Below are 25747 nucleotides of genomic sequence, written 5' to 3' on the forward strand. Positions count from 1 at the left end.
TGACGGCGCCGAGTGGTCAGGGCTGGCGCCGGCAGCAGGTGCAAGCGCCAGGTGGGACCATGGCACGCAGGAGCAAAGAATTTTCAGTAACCACCTGGTGGTTAACACACATCATAGCGACCGCTTGTTCGGTTGTTCCGCTGTTCGTTCTATTTGCATATTAGGGCTTTATATATGTAGATAATTGGCATGTAACATTAGTTTCAGGTATACAATATAACGATTTGATATTTGTATATATTGCAAAATGACCATATTAAGTCTAGTTAACATCCATCACAATACAAATTTTTTTCCTTGAGACCTTCTAAGATCTCTCCTAGCAACTCTCAAATTTATACAGTATGTAAAACTGCTAGAGGCCTGGTGCATGAATTTGTGCATGGGTGGGGTTCCTAGACCTGGCCAGTGATCAGGGCTGATCGAGGCTGTCTCAACCAGTTCTGATTGGGGCCTGCTGGCAGGTGGGTAAAGACAGGGTAAAGACTGGGAGGTTGGCCGGCTTGGTGGTGGTGGGGGGACTAGGGGAGGTTGGCCGTTGGAGTGTATGTCATAGCGACCAGTCAACCAATCATTCCAGTTGTTCGGTCATAATGGTCACAATGTTGTACATTACTTTTCATGACTTATTTATTTATAACTGGAATTTGTGCCTTTTGACCCCCTTGACCCATTTTGCCCATCCCTCACCCCCACCTGGCAACTTCCAATCTGCTCTCTTTATCAGGTCAATTTTTTTGTTTTGTTTTGTTGTGTTTTATTTGTTTGTTTAGATTCCACACATAAGTGATCATATGTGTCTTCCTCTGTCTGACTTACTACGTTTAGCATAATGTTCTTAAGGTTCATCCATGTTGTTGCAAATGGCAAGATTTTCTTCTTTTTATGGATGAATAATATTCCATTGTACATATATACACCACATGTGCTTTATCAGTGGACACTTAGGTTGCTTCTTCCATGTCTTGGCTATCTATATCTATAAAAGCCTAAGCGACCGAACAACCAAACAACCAGTCAACTGGTTGCTATGATCTGCACTGACCACCAGGGGGTAGACACTCAGTGCAGGAGATGCCCCCTGGTGGTCATTACACTCCCACAGCCAGCCTCACACAGTCTTGCCAACACTTGTTATGTGTCTTCCTGATACTAGCCATTCTGACAATTGGGATATCTTGTGGTTTTGATTTGCATTTCCCTGATGATTAGTGATGTTGGCTTTTTTTAAAAACTTGGAATACTCACACATTCCTTTCTGAAACACAGTTACTCTACCCACCTCTGCCTGCACTCCCGGAACACAGCTCACACTTCTCATTTCAACCTCCACTTAAATTTTCCTTTCTCCATAATGCCTTCTCTCCTTTCCATCACTCCTCCTATCCACCCTGTACATGTCGAGTTTATGCTATCTCCTGGCAGCCTTAACAACTGTGATTTATACATTAAACGAAGAGTTCACTTCATCTCTCTCAAGCTCCTGGGCAGCAGAGCCTGATCTGTTCTACTCGTACTTGTATTCCTAATATCGTGCCCAGTGCTGGGCACGCGGTGAGTATTTAGGAAGGAGTTGAGTCATTTAACTTGTTGCAGCTGTGTTGTGATATTATTGATTATGGCATTGAATATTAAAGAGTAGGAAAATGGTTTTTCTCCCCCAGTACCAATTAGTTTTTCTAGTTGGTTATTTAGTTAAAAGTTTTAGATCAGAAAAGATTCTTCTGCTGCTTCCCACAGAGATATGAAGTTATAGTACATACTTGCTGATAGTACCATTGGATTTTAAATCAAAATATTTCCAAGTTGCTAAAGGACTGTCATTGTATTTGGCATTCTCTCACATGCAGGAATACACCATTGATTCTGACTGGCGTTTTCGAAGTACCGTCCTTACGCCTATGTTTATCGAGACTCAGACTTCTCAGAGTGCTCTCCAGACCTGGTCGCCGGAAGGATCCCTCTCTGTTCAAGGGGCTGTGGCTCGGCAGATACGGGCCACCCAACAGCAGTATGATTTCACACCTACACAGAACATAGGTAACCTTCCATCTGAATGCCTGCCTCTTGTGCGCCGCGCACTGTTACCTTGGAAACAGCCTCTACTGTAAGAACACTGACCATTTGTGAGAAGTGAAAAGATAATAGGAAAAAGTGATGAGAACCACAAAAAAAGATATGTCCGTCAAAGGAGAAAAGGACTGAAGTCTCTAGAGTAGTCAAGTTCTTAGAGACAGAGAGTAGAAGGGTGGTTTCCAGGGCCTGGGGAGGGGACAGCGGGGAGTTAGTGTTTAATGGGTGTGGTGCTTCAGTTTGAAACGATGAACAAGTTCTGGAAACAATGGTGTGATGGTTGCCCAAGGTAAATGTGCTTGGTGCCAAGTACATGGTTTAGACTTATACGTGGTTAAAATAGTCGATTTGATATTATAAATATTTTACAACAATTTTTTTGAAAAGGGGAAAAGGATTATTTCTGACTGGAAAAAAGAGGAAAAGTTTTAGTACATTATGTTTTGTTTTCCCCCCAAAAAAATCTGCTTAGTGCATCAAATTTAAAACCTTATATCTCAGAAGCAAAGTAGAGGCAAACCAACTTTATTTACTATGTTTATAGTATATTAAACTTTTTTTTCTTAAATGGTTAAACTTTTTTTTGATCATCAAAGTGCAAGTTTAGAGTAAAATAAACTATTTCATAAAAACACTTCAACATTTTTCCTTTATATGAATTTTTTCACATTCTATTGGTTTTAGAAATAGGACTAATTTGAATAATGGAAATTTTATGACACTAATATTAGAAATCAAGGATCTTAGTAATTTATAGTAGATACAAAACATCATTCCTGGAGTGGTCACGGCTGATTGAAAGAACAGGTGACATGTTCAATACTTAAGTGAGGACACTGAGGCCCAGCCACCTGAGCTGCCTCGGTTGTCCACGCGTGACCTCCCGGAGCTTCCACTCCATGTCTCCTGCTGTGACATGACTGTATCCCTGGAGAGACTGTTCCCAGTCACTGTTGAGGTGAGCACACGGAGGCCCCAGCTGCCACCAGGACGATCCCCATTGTCTCACCCGGTGTGTTGTGGCGGTTGGAGCTGCCCCGTGCAGTGGGGTGGGGTGGGCTTGCAGGGCGTGCCGTTCTGAGCTGCTGTGAAATGCACTGGTTGTGCCTTTTGCAGATGGAAGAAGCTCCTTTAACTGGCTGACTGGAAGCAGTATTGACCCGCTGGTGGATTATACGGTTTCTTCATCATCTGATTCCTTGTCTTCCTCCTTACTGTTTGCTCACAAGAGGAGTGAGAAATTAAAGACGGCACCCTCGAAGTCAGTGGGACCTGATTTTGGGAAAAAAAGGCTGGCCCTCCCAGGGGACACGGTGGATAACGCACCAAAAGGTAAAGTAAGATTATCGACGTGTTTAAAATGACCTGCCCTCGCCCTAACCGGTGTGGCTCAGTGGATAGAGCGTAGGCCTGTGGACTCAAGGGTCCCAGGTTCGATTCCGGTCAAGGGCATGTATCTTGGTTGCGGGCACATCCCCAGTAGGAGGTGTGCAGGAGGCAGCTTATTGATGTTTCTCTCTCATCAATGTTTCTAACTCTCTATCCCTCTCCCTTCCTCTCTGTAAAAAATTAATAAAATATATTTTTAAAAAAGGGAATAACCACATTTAAAAAAAAATGACCTGCCCTCAAAATCAATGCAAAGGCTTAGATAAAGCAAGGACATTTCTGATTGTATTCACATATTCTTATAACCTGTAATCAATACCATTAAAATTTAATTCAGTAAATGTTGTCTGGGCATTTACCATGTTGAAATTATAGTTTTAATGTGTTCCAGAAAAGCTGTTGGATAAATTGAACTCAATCCATTTATTTAGTGACTTTCCAGAACAATAGGGCTGGGTAGGCAATCAAGAGTTGAGGCAGGGTTAGTAAACTAATCTCCGATTTAAATCCAGGCAGAGAATGGAGGGAGCCTCAGGGAAGGCCTGGTGGAGGAGGTGGCCTTTGGGACTAGCCTTGGGGGATTGAGATGTTGGGAGGGAAAGGATGGGGATGGAGAGGGAGAAGTAGGGAATGTGTTGGGTGGCGGGAGAGACTCCGATCAGCTCAGTGAACATTGAGTGAGAGCCCACTCTAGCATGCTCTGTAGCAGTCCAGTTAAGCAGATGCTTCAGCACGCTGGGAGCGAAGCAAAGAATGCTGAGAAAGCAGGCTTGAGAGTGTGGGGGTGTGGCTTTAGGAATGAACCACACAGCTTCAGGTAGTGAACCCAGCAGAGATAGGCACAGGGTCTCCGAACGACCTCTTGGGGTGGTTTGTGTGGAACAGCATGTGGAGTGCCTGAGGAGGACTGAGAGGTGGAGGTCAAAGGCAGCCACACCTTGACCTGGATTAGTAAGCTAAGTCTCCGATTCAAAAAGGAAGAGGGTGGGGTTGGAGAGACTGGGCAAGCCCATGGGTGATGCTAAGACAGCCGAGTGGAAAATGCTGGCAGGGCTCACAGACCCAGTGCTGAGAGGGCTGAGATAGAGGTCGGTAAGGTTAGCTCCTTACGAGAACTGTAGCGCTGGGAGTGAGTGAAAACCCAGAGGAAGAAAATATGAAGAGAGAAGAGGTCCCAAGACAGAACTCTGGGAAAATGCCAACTTACGGATTTAGATAAATAGAAGTAAAATTAGCAAAGTTAAATTTCTTTTTATTTAATTGTAGGAACTTAAAAATACACAAAATACTTCCTTACTCCCAACTACTCCTTTTCACACTTTCATGTAGCAAATTTGTGGCTATGGACCATTCTCTAAATTTAATATAGAAAGGTAAATCTATCTAGCCTTCTTTTAGTTCATACTGTGCATTTGACAGAGGGCCAGCGAACCCATTCCTCTGTCTTTTCCTTCACATTTGACCACTTCCCGCCAGCCTTTTTTATTTACAGCCTTTTCCTCTGTTTTCCCATCAAACCAGTATAAGATCCAGCAAGAGTGCATGGCTCTCTGTCCTTCCTGTAACTTTGATTGTGAAAAGCCCCAAAGTTAAAATGAAATTTCAAAGTGACTGTCACCTTCCCATTGCTTTTAAGTTGTCTCTCTGACCCTTTACAATTGCTTATCTTAAACCCGTGGGCATGTGCAGCTTTCTGTAGAATTGTGAAAAGTTGGTGTGCATTTGCGACAGTCCGCAGTTCCATTTATGTGTGGTGACTGCTGGTGACCAACTGGACTGGTTTCTTTATTGAATAGGGATGAGGCTCAGAAACAAATGCAATTGCTAAGGGTGATAGGAGTTACTGTCCACAATTCAAATTGTTGCACAGTTTTTCCCTTTCTACATTTTTAGAGTGAAAATATGTCATGGATGATGTAGGTAGAATTGGGGAACCATGTATATAAAATAATAAACGTAAGAGGTGAAATCTAATTTTTAAACTATTTCCCATAGACATTTTATATATGGGTTTGAAAAAACTCAACCATAGAACTGAGTAGGTAAATAAATGCTTATAGTAATTTAATTAATATACTTGAATCTCCCCAGGTACTTTTATCGATTTCAAATATTTCATATCTTGTCTTCTTCGAGGTATATGTATTTTTTTGCCTGAAGAGGAACATTTGGAGTTTCATAATATATAGTGAGTTAGTACTTACTATGTTACTGTTTATCATCATTAAAAGGAAATGCAGTTTAAAAACTTAAAGTTGTAATCTAATTAAAATCACTTTTCTATCATTTTAATTTTTTATTTTAGTTTCCTTCATGCGTATAGTTTAAAGAGTCAAATACTTTTCCACAGCTTGTTAGAAGTGACAGATACAACCACTTTCATCCTTTTAGTCAAGTTTTTGCTATTTGCTTCCATCTCTCCAAACAGTCTTTTTTATATTGCCACCTTTCTTTTTTTCAGTATCAGTCATGGTTTTGACTTCATGTTATGGGCGTTAGAATTTGTCTCCCTCTTGTCGCTCACCCCCATCTATCACACACACATGATGAATTCTTCCTGTGCCTTCATCTTCTGATATAATTATGTTGAAGCATAGTAATGATCCCTCCTTTGGGAAAACTGCTGTTTGAAACTGCTGTTTTGAAGTTCTCTGCTATTTCTTGCTAGTCCCTTGTTCCATAAGTCAACTCTGTTATTTTTAGACCGTCTCTTATTCTGTAAAAATAACTTTGTTTTTTAACTTAAATAATAGAAAAGATAAACTTAACTGACCTTGCAAGCTAGCCATCTAAAGGGGTTGATACGCTGATACTGATAATAATTCCCGTAGTCTCATGCCAAGTGTTTGTTCATTATGTATCAAAGGTTACAGGTGTCTGTATAGATATGATATGTACTCAAGGTTACAAGTTGTCTGTATAGATATGACAGATGTTTGTTAGATATGATATATACTCAAGGTTACAAGCTGACAACAAAAATAATTTACACAAAGACCTGGAAGGATATAAAAAGAAAATACTCCTTCCTGTGTTTGTTCAGAATTTGACAGAGATATTCTGCTCTGAACCCGCGCGCAATTAACAACTCCTAATTAATTGGCTTGTTAAGGCATCTTGTATCTAACTCGCTGATTGACAATACAACAATGTCTTAGTCTTTGTTTAATCGATATTCAATTTCCTTTTATCTTGACTACATAAATAGTATTTGTGGCTGAACCATGAGTGAGATTCTATCATTACTTTAACTTTTCACACAATAATTTTTCCTGGGCATTAATAATTATTTTGTTTGAGATGCTCAGATTTCTACATATTTATCACCAAACTTCCTCTGAGTTGTATAGTTTTATTGTATCCCAACATATAAATGTCTCAGATTCTTAAAGAAATCTCTCCAGGAGCCTCTGAGCTGGCTGGGTGGGGTTTCTGCTTAGCTGTTGTCTAGAGACCACCTCCACAGCCTGAAGGTCTGTCCGCCTTCCTGATCCTTCTTCCTTGGTTTAGTTCCTTCTTTTGGTCTAACACCTCCTCAAGTAGCCTCCTGAGAAAGGGGGTCAGAAGCAGTATGCTTCTTGTTGGTACTTTGATGCCGTACATTGCTTTTGGTAGCACTCACACCTAATGGGTGATTTAGCTATAGAATTCTGAGTGTGAACTCGTCGAAGTTTCTTTTGCCACAGGGCTGTGGTTGAGAAACCTGATGTCATCTCTTTGTTGATCCTTTGTAAGAACTTGATCTTTTCTCTGTGGACACTCTTAGGATCTTCCTCTTTTAAACCAGTTTTAGGAAATTTCACAAAAGTGTTCTTTGGTCTATTTTAGTCCATTTTTCTAGGCCCCTGTCAGGCTGCTAACTCATATATTCTAGTTCTGGAATATTCTTGGGTGATTTTGTTGATTTCCTCATCTCAGTTTTCTCTTTTTGAAATCCTGTTGCTTGCATGTCAGATCTTATGGTTATCCTTCTAATTTTCTTCTTGTTGTTTTGTCCTTTTTGCTCTATATTCTGGGAAATTTCTTCTATCTTATCTTCTAACCCTCGCTTTTATGTTATGATATCATATTTTTAATTTCCATAAGCTATTTTTGTTCCCTGAACATCCCTTAAGTCCTTGATCCATGGATGCACTATCTATTCTTACCTTGATGATAAATGATAATTTTTGAAAAAATTTTCCTGAATGATCTGATTTCAGCAACTGCTCATCCCTATTTATTTTGGTTTCTGTCTTTCATATTTGAAGCTTTCCTCAAAATACTCGATGATGTTTTACTTTTTTAATGTGTTCCCAAGTAGGGCACTAAAAAGGCATTTGGAATAGCTTACAAAAGGGCGTGCATGCTGACTGTGGTCTTCACTCAGCAACGTCCGGCTGGACTGTGGTCTTCACTCAGCAACGTCCGGCTGGACTGGGCCATTGAAACGTGTAGATATCTCTGTCTGCTCTTTTGTGCTGGTTGGTTATCCAGCGGCAAATTCTCGAATTTCTTCCCTTCAGGCCATTCCTGTGTCTTACTGGTCACTGTTTCCTCTGCTTCCAGCCGGGCTGGCCCTTTTACTCAGAGACCCTCTGTCCATTACCCCGGCTCCACACCCACGCCAGGAGGCTGCGCTTTCGCACCACACCTCCTGCTTCAGCCCCCCTCTCCTCCCTTCCCTGGAGGGCTGGTGCTGCCAGGGCCCAGTCTTCCAAGTCCTTTCCCCCATCATTGTTCTACTGCAGCTCTAGGACTGAGTTACTTCAATTTTCTGTGCTAGAGCTTCTAAACTAGTTAATCATCTTCTTTGCATAGGCTTGTGTCGTTTAAAAAAAGAGAGAGAAAGAAAGAAAAGAAAAACTAAATAAAATAAAAAATGGAGGTAAGCAAACAACCTCACGTTTATTTTAGGAGATTCTGGGGATGAGGCAAGTGTTGAAGTGGCCAATTATAACAAACCTGCTTTTTATTCTTCAGGTACAGACAGTCGGGTAGACATATTAAGATTACGCAGACGATTTTTAAAGGACCAAGAAAAGATCAGTTTGATTTATGCGAAAAAAGGTATTGCTGAGCAAAAACGAAAGAAGGTTTGTATCTTTCTCAATTATTTGATTGGTTTGAAATATCTGTTTTATATATGTGTAGTAAGGAAACAAGCTTCCTGCCAGATATTGGTTCTAATATTGGTCTGTAAACCACCATCAGAGAAGCAGCAGTATCTGACTTGAAGTTATTTATGAACGAAAGTCTCCTCTGACTAGTGTAAATGAAAGGGCATTCATGACTCACTGAGGGGTTGTGGTGTCTTGGAATGAGACGTGTGGGTTTTCCCCTGAACCTGTGGTGTGTCCTGGCTCACGGGCCCTGGCAGGGCCCCATCACTGCCCCTTCTTTCAGCCTCTCCTCAGCTTGGTTTGTTCTCTGAACAGATTGACCTTCTCTGTGTGGTGGGACCATGGCCACCAATTACTCCTGAATTTTACACAGTATGACTGTAGCTGCTGAGAAGGGATTGCCCCACTCTCTGCCTCAAGGCCAGAGTCTTGGCCCACCTCGGGTCGGGGGCCATTTGGGGACCACTAATCTATGGTCAGGGGGTTGGGGGTTGAGGCCATGTTACAACCAGCCACTTCCTGGAGGTACATGATGGGGAGGGAAAGGTGGGCCCAGAGGAAGGGGTGGGCAGGGCTAGGCAGGCAGATCAGAGCTATCTGCTGAAAGTAGTGATTTAAGGTGTAAGTGTGGCATGAGTTAATAGATAAAACATTTTTGAAAATGTGAAAATAATGAAATTGTTTTTTTAGCCATAGCTTTAATGTTATAAATCAGTAATTATGATAAAAATTTTAAGATTATGAATAAAAAAATCCCATCTTTGTTCTAATTACAGTTAAAATCCTTAATCACTTAATTAACTTCCACATCTGAGTATGAAGTGATTGAATGGTTTCACTGTACCTTCTGTGGAAAGTAAATGTACTTTTCATCTTCCTCTTATCTCTGTAACTGCAACTATTCTTTTGAGGACTAGGGTCCAAAATCATTGTCTCAAGTTTATCTCCTGCTCCTTCTCACTGGCCCCATCACATCTGGAGGGCCTTTTATTTTGCCCACTCACAGAAGTAGCTGTGGGCTCCTAATTAAACCTGAAACCTCACTAGGCATGCCTGAAGGAAGTAACAATATCTAGACAGCAGAAGGAAGAGAGAAAACCAGGATGGTTGGATAAATCGAAGGGAGGTATTTTGGCCTGAGAAAAAGGCCTTTTTAGTAGTTAGGAAACACAGGATGGCCTGCTGTGGGAGGCCAGGCCTGCCCTCTGATGTAGGTGTCTCATCTGAAGTGGCCAACCACTTGATAAGAACCGCGTGGAAAGTCAGGCATGGAGAGCCATGCCCTGTGGTCGTTTGTTTGCTGGAGCACTGTGCTCAGTATCTGGCTCTACTCACTGCCAGTGGCACAGAGGTGAGCGTAACGTGTGTGACGTCGCAAGTTAACCAAGAAATGAGCCTGTCTGGGAGAGGAGTAGTGAGGGAAGCCTTTTTGAAAAGGTGGTATCTGAGATGACAGCCAAACGGTGAGTGAAAGCTATCGACAGACATTCTAGACAAAGAGACGAGCAGGGACCCAGGCCCTGCATGGGGGAGAGTTGGGTTTGGGGGTGATTAAGGATTTATTGGAAGGCCCGATCTGGCCTTTGTGGATGAGCAGGGCCTGGAGGACCTGGGCGATCACAGGAGGGACTGTCGTGATCACCCTGGGCCTTATAGCCAAGTTTATTCTCAGGGTAATTAAGGAAATACAGCTCTCTGATTTATGGCTGTAAGACGTTTTCAATCAAGTTCTCTGATTTTACAAATATTCAGATTACTTGTAGTAAATATTTAAGTAATCTTTTCACCATAGTGATTTTTCTTTTGGATTTATCATCTGTCATCGACTGGTAAAAGATAGTGACTAAACCATTTTGGATACAAATTGTCACTGATTCACCTTTATGTTAAAGATGGGTACGCTCAGTTTCATAGCTCATGTACTATGATTTTCTTAATTACAATTCAAATCTTCTTTGGTTCTAATGATTATAGGAAATCAAGAGTGAGTTCAAAATGAAGCATGATGCCCAAGTTGTTTTGTACAGAAGTTACCGTCAAGGAGACCTTCCCGACATTCAGATTAAATACAGCAGCCTGATCACCCCCTTGCAAGCTGTGGCCCAGGTTGGTCCTTGAGAACTGCATTTTCTGTAGATGCATAAAAACTGGTATAACTGTTCCAGGGGTCTGCTGTGTACAAGAAAAATGGTTGAGGCTACACTGTATCATAAATGAGGTACTGATTTGTCCTAAACAATGGACTTGATTAAAAGACCTTGGTCCAAGTGTCGGCTCTGCCATTTCCTGAGGCTGAAACTTCTCTTCATGTGGTGAGACTCTGACTTGTCATCTGGAAGGTATCCCTGCAGTTGGTGTCCTTGTCAAGACACTTAGTGCTCTGAGCCGTCATGTTTTCATCCATGACATCAGAGAATGATATCTGATTTTCTTACCAACAGTGTTAGACTGCAGTAATGTGCAAAAAGTCATTGTAAACTTCAAGGTGCTAAGCCATTTAAAGAATTGCTTATCTAAAATCCTTTGCAGGAGACGTGGAATCAGGAGATTTTTAGTTTATCGGTGGGATCAGTGTTCTTCCTTCTCTGTTAATTCTCTTGATTGCAGAGGACTGGAAATGTTTTTCTAAGTCATTAGGATGTCAGAGTAGAAATTTCCTATCAGAATTCTTTGATAAAAATAGGATATTTATCCCCCAAAAGCCTGATATGATTCCTTTGACTTTTATTGAAATAAATATTGAAGAGCTTGGAGTATATAGTATGCTAGTTAGTGAAATATAATGCCTTATATATTATTGTACTTAAGTTTCCAGTACTAATGCTGATTATAATAATAGGTTATATCTGCACAGCCCCTTACTGTCTTTTAAGCTTTTTATTGAATCTAAATAATGATAGTTTGACAGGAATTTAGCAAAACTAATGCATAGTCCTGTGTCCCCTTCATCTAGCTACCTTCAATAGTGCTCCTTTTATAATTGTGTTCATTATTTTTTCTTTTTGTTTTAATCATGTACATCATTAAGACCTATAAATTGACATTGTTACAATAGTGTCAACTAGACTTCAGACTTTGTCCATTTTCATCACTTTCCTCTTCATTTATGTGTGTGTGGAATTCTGTGCATTTTTATCCCTTGTATAGATCCAGTTAGATACCCTTGCAGTAGTTCTTGGTTATTAGGGAGTGCTTTCACATTTCTCTCATTAGATTCTCACAGTAATTTTGTGCCCTTGAGGCAATGACTAGATACATTTACAGATGAAGAATTGAAGGTTAGCCAAGAATGGATGGTATGGTTAAAGCTGTCTGCCTCCCTGGTTGTGGTGTAAGGACAATGCTCTCTCTGTTTGATGACTGGCCCAGTGCTTTTTCTACATTGCCACTATTTCCCAGTTTTTCTAGCGCCTTGCACACATGTGCTCACATCACTGCCTCAAAAATGATGTTGACACCTGCTCTCCTAGGCATGACTTGCTTCTCTCCACACTGGAGAGGTACGTGATATGTAATGATGGTAGTAGGTTAGCAGGCCTGGAACTGTTGAGACACCCATGTTCAAATAAGTTCATCTCATTTGTGCTTGGAAAAAATAAAGATGGTAAATATTGTTTTGAAAAAGCAGGACTATTTTTTTATTTTTTTTTAGGAAGGAATTTATTTACTTAAATTTTTGTTAATTCTTCAAATTCCAATACTTTATTCAACAAATGTTAATATACGGAGTAACACCACCTGTATGCCAGGGCCTGTTCTCAGCACTTGGATGCAGTGGTGGGTAACAGAGAGGCCTCCGCGGCTGTCCTGGCCCTGCCGTTCTGCCTTAGAAGCCTCAGGTGTGGACAGAGCTAACAAGGAGCACGTTAGCCAGCCGTACATGCCCAGCAGCAGCATCCTATTGCTCTGGAGACATTATTGTCTTAATTACTGTTGCAGTTACTGTAACAGAATGACATGTGGGACTCCTTGGAAAATAAAGGAATTTGTACTCAAGAAGCAGTGTGTTGTAAGTGAAAACATGTTAAGTGAAAAAAGCAGGTCACCAAACAGGAGTGTGCGTGTCAGTACGAGAGCAGCCATGACAGTGACTAGATGTAGTACAATATGGGTGATACTTGTTTTCTTTTTTCCTAATCCATATTTTCTAAAATCTTACATAGCAACTATTACTACTTTTTATAAGACAAATACATCACTTAAATTAATAAGCAAAGTATTAGTCAAATTGCACTTTTTCTTCAGACACAGCTTTTATCAACAAAATAATTTTAAAATTTTATTTATTCATACTCTCATGCCTTCATTTAAAAAAATATAGACACAACATGCCAGAAATTATTCTGAATACTGGTGTTATAGACACAAATAAAGGATAATGTTCCCGTGGTCGTGGAGTATGAGGGTTAGAGCCATTAGAGATAAATAGCCCAAATTTGAAAGACACATAAACAGCTACTAATGGTTTTAATAGTTTGAATGGTCAAAGTGATGGTACCTTGAAAATTAAAATTGGCATTTTATTTAAGCTCATCGGTTAGTTATTTTAAGCTTTACAATGATGTTCATATGAAGATAATACCTGAAAATTTAATTTAAATTTTCTCCAAGATTTTATCAGTTACTGCACTGAGCACTTGACATACTTTATCTTGGGCTAATCTTACCAAAACCCTGTGAGATGTGTCCTGTTATCCCCATTTTAATTATGAGGAATCTGAAGGCCCAGACTCACACAGGAGTTAAGATATGTGGTTCCAGCTTTTAAATTTTTATCTCTGGGTCCAAAATCTGTGCTGTCATGCCTTTCCTAAGGTTAAATTCCAAATTCTCCCCTTGCCAATGTCTGTTAAAAGTTTCTAAATAGAAATGAGATCTTCAGTAGATAGGTTTGCAACAGTTTGTATTTTTCAAATAAAGCTTTGATAGTTGGTAAATTAAAGAATTTTTACTTCAGTTCCTAATTTCTTTTCCTTTTGCATATTTCACAGAGAGACCCAATAATTGCAAAGCAACTTTTTGGCAGCTTGTTTTCTGCGATTATAAAAGAGATGGATAAATACAAGACCATAGCTGAGAAAAACAACGTTACTCAGAAGTTGCTCCAGGACTTCAATCATTTTCTCAGCACCACGTACTCTTTCTTCCCACCTTTCGTCGCCTGTATCCAGGTAAAAGTCTACACACGCTTCGTAAGATGCATTATCTACTTTGCATGACTATAAGCCTTCTTTTGCTGGGGGAGTATTGGGGAACATCTGCAAAAGTGTCAAACAATAAAAAATTTAAATCAGAAAAACAAACTTCATTTGTTTACCAGGTTTAAACACAAGACATGTAACAGAGGAAACGTGCTTCGGGTTGGTTACCGCTTACAGATGGGTAGATGTAACTTATTTGTACTTAGAAACAGTATATGTGACAGGCAAGTCCAAAATTAAACTTGGCATAGAAGTGCTTTGGTTTGTAATGAGCCATGCCCTTCAGGTTTTGGTTGCCCACTGCACAGTGTTGACATGTTTTTCCTTAGGTAGTATTTCACTAAATTTTTTCCTGCTTCCTGACTGCCTTCAAGAGATGTTGATTGACTTTGATCTAAGTGGTGGGGACACAGTGATGCAGAGACACAAATTTCTGCTCTCCAAGAACATTCTGGATGGGTGACAGATAAAAATAAACAGGCAAATACAGGAAGATAACATGAGGTAGCAGAAGGTATCATAGAACTTGAGAGGTATAGAAGTTAACTAAAGTAATGCAGGGTAGTAACGAGGCAGGTGAGTAAGAGCCCTTTGATCAGGGTGGGGTGTGTGTACTGCTATACTAGTAGATACTTCTTAGATGGAGTGTCAGAAAAGGCCTAAGGCAGTTTGAGCAGAGAACTTAATGTAGACGTACTTTCAGTTATTACTAAAACATACTTATTGGAAGATTACTTTTTATGTAAGAAATGTTTTCTTTGCCACTCAAAACATGGGTCATTAATCAGTCTGTTATAGAAAATCTTTTTGGTTTGTTTTAGTATTATCTGTAACCTCCCTAGAATAATTTTAAAATTATATTCTTTAATATTATTTATTAGTAGCTTTGGTTTGCAAACTAATTGGGTAATAATTCCCTGAGATGAAGTACTTGGTTTTTCTGTTTTGTTCTTTTTGATGTAGCATAAAACTGTTAATATAGTTTTTTAATATATTAGTTCTAATTTTGTTGGTTTATAATTTACAAGTAGAATTTCTTTATTGTTTTTCTCCTGGCCACATTAAAGATAAAGTTTGAGTAATTGTATCGAATCAGTCAGTATTTCAAAGTAACTTTTCTTCACATTATATTCTGAAGTGATTTTTAAAATCTGAATTTTTAGTTTTGTTTCTATATTTGTTAAAAAACTAGTTTTTTCATTGTTATTTATGAGAGTCATTAACTGCCATTACATAAATAAATACCTTCTACTCACCCTCGTGCTTACTGCTTGACATTGACCATGAAAGAAGCAGCACAAAGGGAAGTCAGTGCCTGCGGTTTGCAGCATTTGCTGTGATGACTTTTTCCTTGTGGTTCATATCCAAAACTATGATTTGTTTTTTCTCTCCATGAAATCACATTACATTTGGCATAGCCTTCTTTTCAGCAAGAATGACTGTCTCTTTGAAGTACTATTGCCTCACCAGAACTTCCCACAATGAGTTTATCTGTGATGTAGCTTAACGAAAGAAAAATCCATTTGGCCTTTTTCCAATGATATAGTCAGTGACTGGCAAACAGACATTAATTTGGTGCCCTACATTTATGCTATTCATTGCTTGTTTGAACTTTATATAAAAGTTTGATTTTTTAAAAATAAAAACATTTGTTGATCACTTCCTACCCACCCGCCCCTGTTGAGGATATTCTATATGCAAATCTCCATTTAAGAACTATGGAGGTTACAGATAATACTAAAATACCACCAACTTACACCATACACAAGAATAAACTCAAAGTGGATAAAAGACTTAAATGTAAGACATGAAACCTAAGTCCTAGAAGAACCATAGGCACCAAAATCTCAGACATCCATTTTAGCAATATGTTTACCAATACATCTCCTAGGACAAAAGAAACTAAGGAGAAAATAAACAAATGGGACTACATTAAAATAAATAGCTTCTGCACTGCAAAATAAACCATCAACAAAATAACAAGAGAGCCCACTGCATGGGAGAACATATTTGCCAATGTTACATCCAATAAGGGGTTAATCTCCAAAATATATAGGGAACTCATACAACTTAACAAAAGGAAGACAAACAATCCAATTGAAAAATGGGCAAAGGACCTAAATAGACACTTCTCCAAAGTGGACATACAAATGGCCAACAGACATAGGAAAAAATGCTCAAAGTCACTAATCATCCGATAGGTGCAAATTAAAACAACAATGAGATATCACCTCACACCTGTCAGAATGGCTACCATCAACAAACGACTAGTGCTGGTGAGGATGTAGAGAAAAGGGAACCTTCGTGCACTGCTGGTGGGAATGCAGACTGGTGCAGCCACTGTGGAAAACAGTATGGAGTTTCCTCAAAAATTAAAAATGGAACTCCCATTTGATCCAGTGATCCCACTTCTAGGTATATATCCTAGGAAACGCAAAACACTTACCAGAAAGAATATATGCACCCCTATGCTCATAGCAGCACAATTTATAATAGTTAAGATTTGAAAACAGCCTAAGTGCCCATCAACAGATGAGTAGATAAAAAACTGGTATATTTACACAATGGAATACTATGTGGCAATAAAAAAGAACTCTTACCATTTGCAACAGCATGAATGGACCTGAAGAGTATTATGCTAAGTGAAATAAGCCAGTCAGAGAAAGATAAGTATCACATGATCTCATATGTGGACTCTAATGAACCAAATAAACTGATGATCAAAAATAGACCCAGAGTCATAGAAGCATGAACAGACTGTTGAACCTCAGAGGGAAGGCAGGGGCGGGTGGGTAGGAAGTGATCAACCAATGAACTTGTATGCATATATGCATAACCTGTGGACACAGACAGTGGGATGGTGAGGGCTTGGGAGGGTGGGGGATGGGGCACAGGAGCAGGCTGGAAGAGGTTAATGGGGGGAAAAGGAGGACCTATGTAATACTTTCAACAATAAAGATTAAAATAAAAAAGAACGATGAAATATTTGAAACAAATGTTGCCTGCATTCACCTAATACAATTAGATAAAGGTCAAAACAAGGAGTATTTTTTATTAATAAAGGTAGATAATCAACCTTTTAAAAATAAAGCTTCATTACTTTGTTCTGTTTTAGAATTATAAGGAGTGAAATTGAAGGGCTAAAGTTTTTTGCTTAACAGATCATCTATAATAATAAAAGTGTAATATACTAATTAGACCGGACAGCTGAATGACCTTCCGACGTCATTTCGGACATCTTTCTGGATGAAGCCACAGCAGCGGGGGCCAAGGCAGAAGCGGTTAGGGGCGAGCAATTAGGGGCGATCAGGCAGCCAGGCAGGCAGGCGAGTAGTTGGGGGCAATCAGGCAGGCAGGTGAGTGGTTAGGGGTGATCAGGCAGGCAGAGTGGTTAGGGGTGATCAGGCAGGCAGAGTGGTTAGGGGTGATCAGGCAGGCAGGCAGGTGAGCGGTTAGGAGCCAGGGGTCCTGGATTGCGAGAGGGATGTCCAACTGTTGGTTTAGGGATCGGGCCTAAACTAGCAGTCATACATCCCCTGAGGGGTCCCGGATTGCGAGAGGGACTGGGGACCCTCTGCCCCTGTGCACGAATTTTGTGCACCAGGCCTCTAATTCTTTATAAAGTAAAGTGATACTGTCAACAAGATTATACAGAACAGTCAAGTGTCCTGAAAACAGACTTACAGATCTCATCTAAATTATGAGTGCACATTTACTTATAAAGAAATGATATCCCAATAATAACTGTTTGTTCATTAAAACCATCTCATGAGAAAGACATCTCATGGGCAAATAGGAATAAATCTTAAAATTTATACAGTCAGAAACAACATTGTTTACCATAGTGTCTGGAATATAGAAGTCATTCAATAAATATTTATAGAATGAGGGGATTGCTTGAAAATTAAAAATATTTTTATTTTACAATATTTTCTTCTGGGCTTCCTTCTCCATATTAGAAGATGTTATATCAAAATAAGAGCCTTTGCTATGTTATTAATTAAAATAGAACTTTATTTGGATTTTCTTTACCACTAGGTTCCTTCTAAGAGTGACGTACATTTTTGTTTGTTTGCTTACTTTGGAGAATCTGTATTCTTCCAAGATTCCTAATGTAGAGCTTACGTTGGCTTGGTGGAAACTCAGTCAGACTTAGCAAGTGGTCCAGGCATGGCACAGCCATGAGGGAGTTGGGAAGAGGCTGGTATGGATGGGGAGGAGCTGTTCATATTGTTCTCTATATTGATTTGGGGTTTATTTCTCATGATTTTGGTGAACATAGGACTCTCAAATTGAGAGTTACAAAGTAAAGGTCAATATAATAATTCATGAGTGAAAAAGATGGGCGGGGAAAAGGTTTTGAATAGAATACTGGAGCTGAGTGTACCTACTTTTTGGTGATCAGATAAGAAATCTGTGTTTCAGCTGCTTTTTTAAAAATTTTAAGCCTCACCTGAGGATATGTTTGTTTGGTTTTTATTGATTCTTAGAGAAATTGAGAGAGAGAGAAAGACATCGATGTGAGAGAAACATCGAACGGTTGCCTCCCATAGGCGCCGACTAGGGATGGAACTCAAGACTTAGTTATGTGCCCTGACAAGGAATCAAACCCACAACCTTTTGGTGTACAGTATGACACTCCAATCAACTGAGCCACCTGGCCAGGACTTAGCTGCTTTTCTCATCAATTCAGGCTAAATATTCCTGGCAACTGCAATTGCTATTTGTCTCTATAGAATATATATACATATCTTCAGTTTTTCTAGTGGGTGTTATTTTCCGCTTTAAATTTAAAAATAATGTAAAAATAAGAGGTCATTTCCTCCTTTGAGCAAACTGAATGTTGAGGAAAATTTAATAGAATTACACAGAGAAACTTTTAGTTATATCACTACTTACATCAAAACTTTTTTTAATGTCTACTAGAATGAATTATTCACTGGTGAAGGCATGGTCAGCGTACTGCAAGCTAAACAGCTCTATGTGTTTGTGGTTTCACAGGAAATCAGCTGCCAACACGCGGACTTGCTGAGCCTTGACCCAGCTTCTGTCGGCGCCGGCTGCCTGGCCAGCCTTCAGCAGCCTGTGGGCATCCGCCTGCTCGAGGAGGCCTTGCTCCACTTGGCGCCTCAAGAGCCACCTCCCAAGCGGGCTCGGGGGAGGCCCCGCCTCTCTCCTGATGTGCTCCGATGGATGGAACTTGCTAAGTAAGCTCTGTGATCCGGACGCTGTTGAGAGAACAGGGAATTGCATTTTGGCAGAAAATGAACAAGTAAAGTTGATAGTAACACTGTTATAAACATTTTTGAAAAACCTTTCAGGTAGAGTACCATTCCATGAGATGACAAGGCATATCGTGCCCAAGGAAAGAGGTTAATTAAACCTGATCATTTCTTTCACTATACAATCTTTTGGACTCAGGATATTTATGCACTAAGTTTTATTTCCTATAAGTGTGGCTGTAACTTATAGTTCCTAGTATTTTGAATGTGTTTGCTGCTTTGCTATACTGAATACAGGATGATTTGTTATTTTCAGCAGGATTCACATTTTTAGGAAAAATTTAGTCCAATTATTTTGTTTATGGGGGGGGGATTTTGTTGTGTAGTTATTCTGTTTTGTGTTATGTCTGTTTCTTTCACTAGTTGTGGTTTCATCATAAGAGAGCGATTCTGTGACGTCTCTTGGTTTAGGTTGAATTTTAATTTGAACTTCTATTTTATAGCACTGATTTTTAGATCTTCAAGTTCTAGGGTAAAGTAAAAGTAAGGGCGCGAACTCCTTACCGTTTCACTATTTTATAGTCGTTTTTATCTTTCTTTTTCAATTGGGATTCTGAGTAAGTAAGTCATTCTCAGGTGCTGAGAAGAATTAAAATAAGAATTAGACATTTCTCACAGGCTCACAAAACTAGCCATATGTACTTATATACATGACTAACCATAATATGAAGTAGGAGGTGATGAGTTTTCTAAGTAGCAAGATACATCCTGGGACAGTTCAGAGAGTGCACCTGGGCTTTTTTATCTTCTTTCAGATGTACAGGGTGATGCAAAAGTAGGTTTACAGCTATGAGTACGTGAATCACAGTTTATTCTTGTATTATTATTAATTAGAGGCCCGGTGCACGAAAATTTGTGCACTCGGGGAGGGGTCCCTCAGCCCAGTCTGCGTCCTCTCGCAGTCCGGGAACCCTCAGGGGATGTCCAATTGACGACTTAGGCCTGCTCCCCGGGGAGAGTGGGCCTAAGCCACAGTCTGGCCTCCCTCTGCAGGAGGCAACCAGCAGGCAGATCGGGGGACGGCCCCGCCCCCCATCGCCCCACCGCTGCCACCAGTGGCCTCCTCTGCAGGAAGTGACCGGAGGGCAGATCTAGGGATGGCGCCAGGCAGCAAGCGGCTGGCCCCAACCCCCATCGCTGCCCCACCACTACTGGTGGCCTCCCTCTGCGGGAGGCAACCGGCAGGCCGATTTGGGGATGGCGCTGCCCCGCTGCTGCAGGTCGCCGCCGCCCCCCCTGTCCCCTCCCCCCCCCCCATCACCGTCCCCTCCCTCTGCCTGCTGGCCCCAACCTTGGCTGGCCTGGCATTGCCCACTCGCTGGCCCCACCCCCCGCCAACTGGTCGTTCTGCTGTTCAGTCGATTTGCATATTAGGCTTTTATTATATAGGATTACTCTATTATTTTCCATATAAACTGTAAACCTACTTTTGCCTCACCCTGTATAGGAACAATAATTAACACTTTGTGCATTTAGTATTTCCAGGGAGTGAGAACTCATCTAATGTGCATATACTAGGTAAATGAAGCACTTTTAAACACTTTTTGTAATTTTATTTAATACTTTCTCATACTGTTATATGTAATAATTTTGCATTTCTTTCAAACACTTTCAAGAACATAATTTAGCCTTTTGTTGATATGTCACAGTCCTGGTTTTGCCCATGTTGTAGTATACATAATCTAGAGATCTTGGGGCCAGTGTAGGGTAGCCTCTTTTCTGAGTTCCTGAAAAATATTTGTAGCTTCATCTCCTTTTGGGCTCTTGGGCCATGAGCTATTAAAGTTTAAAGTTTACCTTTACTTTTTTTGTACCTTTAACCATTTTTTGGATGTGGAAATAAGAGAGCCATATGTGTAAAGTTTTAACCTAAATTTGTAACAGTAGGCTCTGAGAGAGAGAGCTCATGGGCTCTTTTGATGTACATACATGAGATGTCATACCTGTGAAGGGACTAAACTGGAGGAAACCCAAGGAGGAAGCCATCCTTGCCTGGCTGGTCAGGTGACTGCAGATTCAGGAAGAGTGACATTTGTGTTGAGACTTAAAAGTTGGGGGAGAAAATTACAGGGGGGAGGGAACAAGCTTACTAAACATTTACCTTACAATATCTTAAAAGGGGAAGCTTGGTTGGTGGAGTCAAGCAGATTTGTGCTAATATCTTGAAAAGATAAAGAATGCTCAAGCAAATATTAAAGCTATAGGAAATTACTTATCAATAACATTGAGATTGTCCATAGAACTCAGATTAATCCATAAAACCTGGATTAATTTTTACTCACCTCTGGGTTCTTGACTACCTTCCGAATTTTAGAGCAAGACAAGGATTCTAAATAGGTCACCCACAGATATGTGCAATGTTACTGTAATGGTACCATTAACATGGAAGAAGTTTATTTAATGATATAATTAACATTGTTAACCTACATTTTCATATTTTCAAATGCACCTTAGAATGATTTCTGTCCTCTATGATTGAAGTAGCAAAACTTAATGGCAACTTTAAAATTTTAAAGATTTTATAAAACAAAAGTAAGATTTTAGTTAATATAATATGTGACATCTTGATTTAATATCATTTTATTATAATAAATACTTTAAAATATTGGGGCATTCATTAATTGGGACATTTCCCCCTTTGGTTTGCTTTATAGACTGTATAGATCAATTGGAGAATATGATGTCCTCCGTGGCATTTTTAGCAGTGAGATCGGAACAAAGCAAGTCACACAGAATGCATTATTAGAAGAAGCCAGAAGTGATTATTTTGCAGCTGCTAAGCAGTATAATGAGGTAAAATTGATCTCTAGCAAATGTCAGTTGATTAAACACTTTTGTCCTCTGGATGGAAAAACTGTTAGTTTTAAATTTTAGAGCTTCATAATGTTTCAGTTTTATGCCTTATTAGTATATTTTTACACAAATTGCAGAGAATGGTTTCATAATAAGCAAAATATTGCTGTTTCTCTTACTCTTTTTAAGAAAACATCATTGAATAACAGATAAAGCATTTCATAAATTACCAAATACTATAAGTTATTTCAATATCTGCTAGAATACTTAATTTCTATGTAATAGATTGCTTTTCTTTGACAATAAAAATGTATGAAAGGTAAGTGAGATTGGTTTTGGGAAAATGACTTTAATTCTATTTTATATATTTTCTGTTTTGAGTTGCCAGTGGCTATCCCAAGTGTAGATGCCCAGCAAATATTTGAAATTCAGGGTCTGTGACCTGTGAGACTCTTGAATGATCAATTCAGGTTATAAAATTCTCTGCAATTTTCTGTAAATGTCCTATTGTAATTTTCAATCTAAGAACTTTATAACTAGTAAATAACCCACAGTATTGACTTAAATCTAGTTATGGGTCACTTAAAGTCTTCATTTTATTAATTGGCTTCATTGGTAAGTTTCTCAGAAAAATGGCTTTTCTCTTGGTTAGGGTTTTTATATTAATTTGTTACTATAACATTCCTTTTGTGTGTTTTATTCTCCCATTCAGTGTTACTTTCTTTTCCCTTTTCTTTCCCTTTATCATAAATCTGAAAATGAATGTTATACTGCCTACATTATTTCATTTGTGTGCTTTTGAACGTTGTAACATAACCTTAGGAACTTTTCTTTGCCAGGCTCTCAATAAACAAGAGTGGGAGGACGGTGAGCCTACAGAAGCCGAGAAGGATTTTTGGGAACTTGCATCCCTTGATTGTTATAACCAACTTGCTGAGTGGAAATCATTGGCATATTGTTCTATAGTCAGTGTCAACAGTGAGAGCCCTCCAGATCTAAATAAAATGTGGAGTGACCCGTTTTATCAGGTGGGTAGAATAATTTTAGAAGTTGCTGAAATAAATATTTTAGATGGTCAGGTGTTCTCTAAGTAATTAAGTTGCTTAAAACTTTAAAAAAATACAGTAGTAGTTGTGAAGCATTATGATATTTATATATCCTGACTCCCCCCACAAACTCCATAGTATTGTTAAATCTCTTACCACTTTTAGTTAACTCCTTCAGAAGAAATGGCACGTGTTTAAAAATAAATATTGCCTTAGCTGGTTTGCTCAGTGAATTGAGCGCAGACCTGTGTGCTAAAGGGTCCGAACAAGAGCACATGCTCTGGTTTCGGACTTGATCCCCAGTAGGGGGCGTGCAGGAGGCAGCCAGTCAATGATTCTCTCTCATCATTGATGTTTTATCTCTCTCCCTCTCCCTCTCCCTTCCTCTCTGAAATCAATCAAAAATATATTAAAAACTAATAATAAAAATAAATATTAATGCCGGGGTTCTTTTCCCAGCCTTACAAAGGATTCAGCATTCTGGAGAAAGGGGCTACTTGTAGATGATTAAGAAGGAGTCCAAAGATGAAAGATAATTTTGAAAGGCATTGGGGGTCAGAGGATCTTCAGCTGTAGGAGCTAAAGACTCACCCTTGTCTAAGGACCCCGTGGTATTTATTTAACACAATTTGTCCTAAGGCAAGGTGGAGATATATGCTTCAAAGGGTAGAGTTTCAAAGGGTAGAATACAGAAGCATTATCAGTTTGGGGAATAGCCTACAGCTGTTCAGGTGTTTGGCCAACAGGAGGCAATAGAATGCCCTGAGCTGTCTGGCAGCAAGCAATAATCCTATTCAGGTTTGGGGGAAGTGCCTTTAACCGTTTCCAACAGGTAAACTACATATGTGGCTCACCCTTGTGGAGCCCCCCAAGTCCCATCAACCTTTTGATGGAACTCTTGTAATTATTACATGCTGGAATTGGTTCCCGGCATATTAACATAACATTCCTGGTATGATGACATGGAAAAATATTTTCTGTTCTCTTTGCACTGGGTCACAGGCAACACATGGGCATGCCCCAATTCCCAGAGCAAGATGGCTCCCCTCACAGGATCACCCAATTCTTAAACAAGGCTGCTCTCCTGGCCCCTCTCACAGTGCTGCTGTCCTGGCTATGCTTAAAGATTCCTCACTTTGTATGTAATATCTCCTGAATTTCAGCTAGCAGTCCGCAGTTCCTACTTTCTATAGGACATGGTCCTATATATTTTGTGGTTACATAATGAGCAAGTTTACATGAGCATGTCTTAAAAATTATAGTTTTTAGGTTTGAAGTATCGAGCATAATCACTTTGTCTCTAAATCTTGAACTATAAGTTATAAATTTACACTATAGTAATAAAATGATTAGGCATAACTCACATTGTCTTCCTGATGTTCCGTAGGAGACCTATCTACCTTACATGATCCGCAGCAAGCTGAAGTTACTGCTTCAAGGAGAGAATGACCAGTCCCTGCTGACATTTATCGATGAGGCTGTAAATAAGGAGCTCCAAAAGTCCATTATAGAGCTTAATTATAGTCAGGAGTTGAGTCTTCTTTATATCTTACAAAATGATATTGACAGAGCCAAGTATTATATTGAAAAATGCATTCAAATTTTTATACAGGTAATACAGATACACTAATCTGAAATGTACTATTACTGTGATTTATTTATTTTTGTTAATTCTCACCTGAGGATATTCTTTCCACTGATTTTTTGAGAGTGGAAGGGAGGGGGAGAGACAGAGAGCAACATCGATATGAAAATTTACTCGTTGCCTCCCGCACATGCCCTAGCCCAGGTGGAGATGGAGCCTGCAACAAGGTACATGCCTTGACCGGAATTGAACCTGGGACTCTTCAGTCTCGGGGCTGATGCTCTAACCACCGAGAAAAATAGGCTAGGGCTGTGATATTTTTAAAGTCAGTAAACTAGTGAATAAAAAAATAATAAAACATTTTTATGTACTATTTAATACCACCCATTTTCTTTTTTCTACTATTTTCTTCTGATAGCTCTCTTTACTCTGTTTATTTTTTTTTGTCTTAATGCTTTTAAAAAGTTTTTTTCCTGTTATAGAAGTTCTATTTTTTGTTTTACCTTAAGTTTTTATTTTTCTCACACTGCTAATAAAAAAAAGAAACACTTGAGAGTCGACTTTTATAGTTGGAGTAGGTGATTAGAAGTTTGGTTGCTGGGTGGGGAAGATTATGAATCTTCCCTGTTTATTTTCTGCCATTTTGCCTTTTTGCTTGTCGGAGAATCTTCCTCTGATATTTGTTTATTTTTAAAGTCAGTGTCTTGTATAGAGTCTATTAACAACATTCATCATTGGCACACAATGATCATTAGAAGCAAAGTCATTTATTGTCTTTTATTTTTTCCTGAGTTTTTAAAAATATTTTTTAATTGATTTTTTAGAGTGGGAGAGAGAGAAGCATTGATGTGAGAGTGAAACCTCAATTGGCTGCCTCCTGCACACCCACTACTGGGGAATGAGCCCGCAACCTTTCAGTGCATGGCATGACACCCAACCAACTGAGCCATACCGGCCAGAGCAATTGTCTTTTATTTTTAAACTTTAAAAGTTGATTAATACACTCAAGAAATTTTATTAAAGAAAGAATTGGCTTCTGTACTTAGCTATTTACATTAGAGGATTTTGTGATTTTTAGAAATATATTTTTATTGATTTCAGAGAGGAAGGAAGAGGGAGAGAGTGATAGAAACATCAATGAGAGACAATTTCTTGTATGACCTCATTATTAACCACACTGAGCCACATTGTGTGATGTATTTGTATGGTAGTTGCTGTATTTTACATTTTATAGAACTGTATTAAAGTTTAAAGTCTTAAATTGATTTGTAAACAA

At 39.4% G+C, this 25747-nt stretch overlaps 1 protein-coding gene across 1 annotated transcript in view; it reads left to right on the forward strand.

The window, feature by feature from the left end:
* PRKDC (protein kinase, DNA-activated, catalytic subunit) overlaps window positions 1-25747 on the forward strand; it is a 205676-nt gene that overhangs the window by 130523 nt on the left and 49406 nt on the right. Inside the window, exons 58-66 of the mRNA XM_079796147.1 lie at window positions 1851-2040; window positions 3190-3405; window positions 8425-8537; window positions 10539-10670; window positions 13556-13735; window positions 18767-18972; window positions 21702-21840; window positions 22680-22868; window positions 24274-24498. Coding sequence (XP_079652273.1) covers window positions 1851-2040; window positions 3190-3405; window positions 8425-8537; window positions 10539-10670; window positions 13556-13735; window positions 18767-18972; window positions 21702-21840; window positions 22680-22868; window positions 24274-24498 — 1590 coding nt within the window. The remainder of the gene's footprint in view (window positions 1-1850; window positions 2041-3189; window positions 3406-8424; window positions 8538-10538; window positions 10671-13555; window positions 13736-18766; window positions 18973-21701; window positions 21841-22679; window positions 22869-24273; window positions 24499-25747) is intronic.

Source organism: Cnephaeus nilssonii (genome assembly GCF_951640355.1).
Source record: "Cnephaeus nilssonii genome assembly, chromosome: 18".
In the NCBI taxonomy this organism is placed as follows: Eukaryota; Metazoa; Chordata; class Mammalia; order Chiroptera; family Vespertilionidae; genus Cnephaeus; species Cnephaeus nilssonii.